Source organism: Aplysia californica, unplaced genomic scaffold (genome assembly GCF_000002075.1).
Source record: "Aplysia californica isolate F4 #8 unplaced genomic scaffold, AplCal3.0 scaffold00659, whole genome shotgun sequence".
In the NCBI taxonomy this organism is placed as follows: domain Eukaryota; kingdom Metazoa; phylum Mollusca; class Gastropoda; order Aplysiida; family Aplysiidae; genus Aplysia; species Aplysia californica.
Window position 1 is genome coordinate 132,633 of NW_004797929.1, and position 2,393 is coordinate 135,025.

Consider the following 2,393-nt stretch of genomic DNA (forward strand, 5'->3'; position numbering starts at 1 on the left):
GATCGACATGCGGTTTTCGATAAAACATTCTTTAAAATATTCTTCAAAACATGACGCCCTTCGTTTTTTCAGTTTTGAGACAGTTTTGCTGCAAAAAGTTAAATTTCTTTATTTCGCTGATCGCTTTTGTAGGCCGACGCTTCTGTCTCTGTAATTTTAGAAAATCCGCCAGGTTACATCCATTCGATACTATCGCGCATTGTCACGCAATACTGAGCACTATTTTAAGTGTGCGACCCATATAGATCTAGCCTCGTGTTTTCCTTTTTTACTTGGTGCTAAATTCGACTGTGATCCTTTCGTTTGATGCGCATCATCGCTTTTTCTGGACTCCTTTGCCAAATTCTTTTTCTTGCTACTGGGAACAACGTCAACAGTTCTTAGATTAGAATCTAGATCTAAATCTAGATAGCGCCTGACCATACCGAAAAGAAAACGACGTTCTACAGTTGGAACCCCTTGCGCTCGCAAAGGTCGAGGTGGTTTTGATCAACAACAAAATGGTGGGGACACTCTAGATCTAAATCTCCCAAAAGCATTCTTCTACAGTGTCAATTCATTTCAGTACGAGTGCTAGAGTGTACAACCACGAAAGCGGAATAGAGAATCAATCTATACATCTCTATATCTAGACCTTTTTATTTTCTGCATCTTTCAAGATTTATTGCTCCATTCCAGTAGAGTGTAAATATAGCAGGCCAATGACTTTAAGTTGATGTTAATGCACCGATCATTCCTTTCATCGAAATGGGGCCCAGCTATATATATATATATCGAGAGAAAGACAGAACAAGCGTGCGAGCAAACGAGAGAAAGAGAGAGAGAAGAAGAGAGAGAAAGAGAGAGAGAAGAAGAGAGAGAGAAAGAGAGAGAGAGAGAGAGAGAGAGAGAGAGAGAGAGAGAGAGAGAGAGAGAGAGAGAGAGTCAAAATAAGGAATGCCTCAGAGTATAACTTATCGTTAACTTTGGGAAATCCCATTTTCTTACTTTGCTGGAGCGCATTTTTCACAGTTGGCTGTCCCCCTTAGAGGCAGTTATCAATTATTCATTTTCGGTAGCACTGTTCACACTGTTGTGCACACCTGTGCGTTTGCTCACACGACGAGATGACGTAAAGGCCGTGTCTCTCTGTGACGTAGGTCCGAGGCTATTAGATATATCCCAAAGGGTATCGGTGTCTGGGGGTAAATAATTAAGCTCTTACCTGTCGAATGCACTTGACCTTAGTTTAGTTACCCCGTGGGGAGAGCTTTCATCGCGTATCTTCTTCCTCTAAGAGGTGAGTCAGATTCTACACAGAAGACAGACCCTGCTGAGCAAAATAAAATGTAGAAAAATATAATACTATGGCCATTTAAAAAGACACGAGACCTTATGAAAGAAGTGCTTGAAGGAAAGATGTGGGGCAGGAGAGCCAGAAGAAGGCAAAGAATAATGTGAATGGACAACATAAGAACATAGACTGGACTGGAATTGGCGGAATTTGCAACGGCACCTGGGGACCGTGAAAGATGGTGGGTCATTACACGTCAACCTCTGAGTCAGAGATGACACCTCCAGTATCCAGGATCTTCTTGCACATGCTGGGATGTTGAATCCTCCTCAGCCCAGGTTGGCCCTGACAAGCAAAGTCAAAGATTGTCTCCTAAATGATTTAAAGAGTGTCGATAGGACTGTAATACACAACAACAACAACCACAACAACAACAACAACAAAGGCATCTGCAACAACAACAACAACAACAAAAACAACAACAGCAACAACAAAAACAGAAACAAAAACAACAAACTGTCACCAACACCTCCTGTTCCCCACCTCAACAAGAGATTAGATGCTCTAACAGTCTCAGAAAAAAGCTACCTTTTTCTGATCTTTTGCCCTCACCTAAATTTGTTTAGGCTCACCAACTGGTTGCTGGGTGGTCCGATGCGGATTTGTTGCCCTTTTCTATCAAACATCCTTCGTCCTTATCTCTCCTCCTTCTTTTTGTGTTTGTTTCTCTTTTGTAACACTTCTAATCTTCGGCACTCATATGACCTTAATATTTTACAAGAGACGTAAAACACTGTTACTTAAAAAAAAAAAAATTTTTAAACCCACCTAACCACACCCTGTGCATATTCCTTTTGTTTCAGGGAAGGTAGCCTTTTGGTCAATTTTCGACTCCTCTTCAATTCCACGACCACAGACAAAGATACACTGCGGTGGGAAGTGTACAGGATCATCGAAGACGGGACAAGCAAGCACTACCTGGGCTCTCTCATCTATGTCCTGGTTACTCACTTCTTAGTGGACATTCGAGCCAACTGGAACAGACCTTTCGGTGAGCTGCTGACGTTCAGGGTGTGCAGACAATTAGATGTAAACTTGACTTTGTTGTTGTTGTTGTTGT

General features: G+C 41.9%; 1 protein-coding gene across 1 annotated transcript in view; it reads left to right on the forward strand.

Annotated features, from left to right (window-relative positions):
- Positions 1–2,393, forward strand: part of LOC118478549 — a gene marked incomplete at its 3' end in the record, with an annotated part of 30,250 nt that overhangs the window by 19,306 nt on the left and 8,551 nt on the right. The window contains 1 exon segment of the mRNA XM_035972350.1: positions 2,137–2,324. Coding sequence (XP_035828243.1) covers positions 2,137–2,324 — 188 coding nt within the window.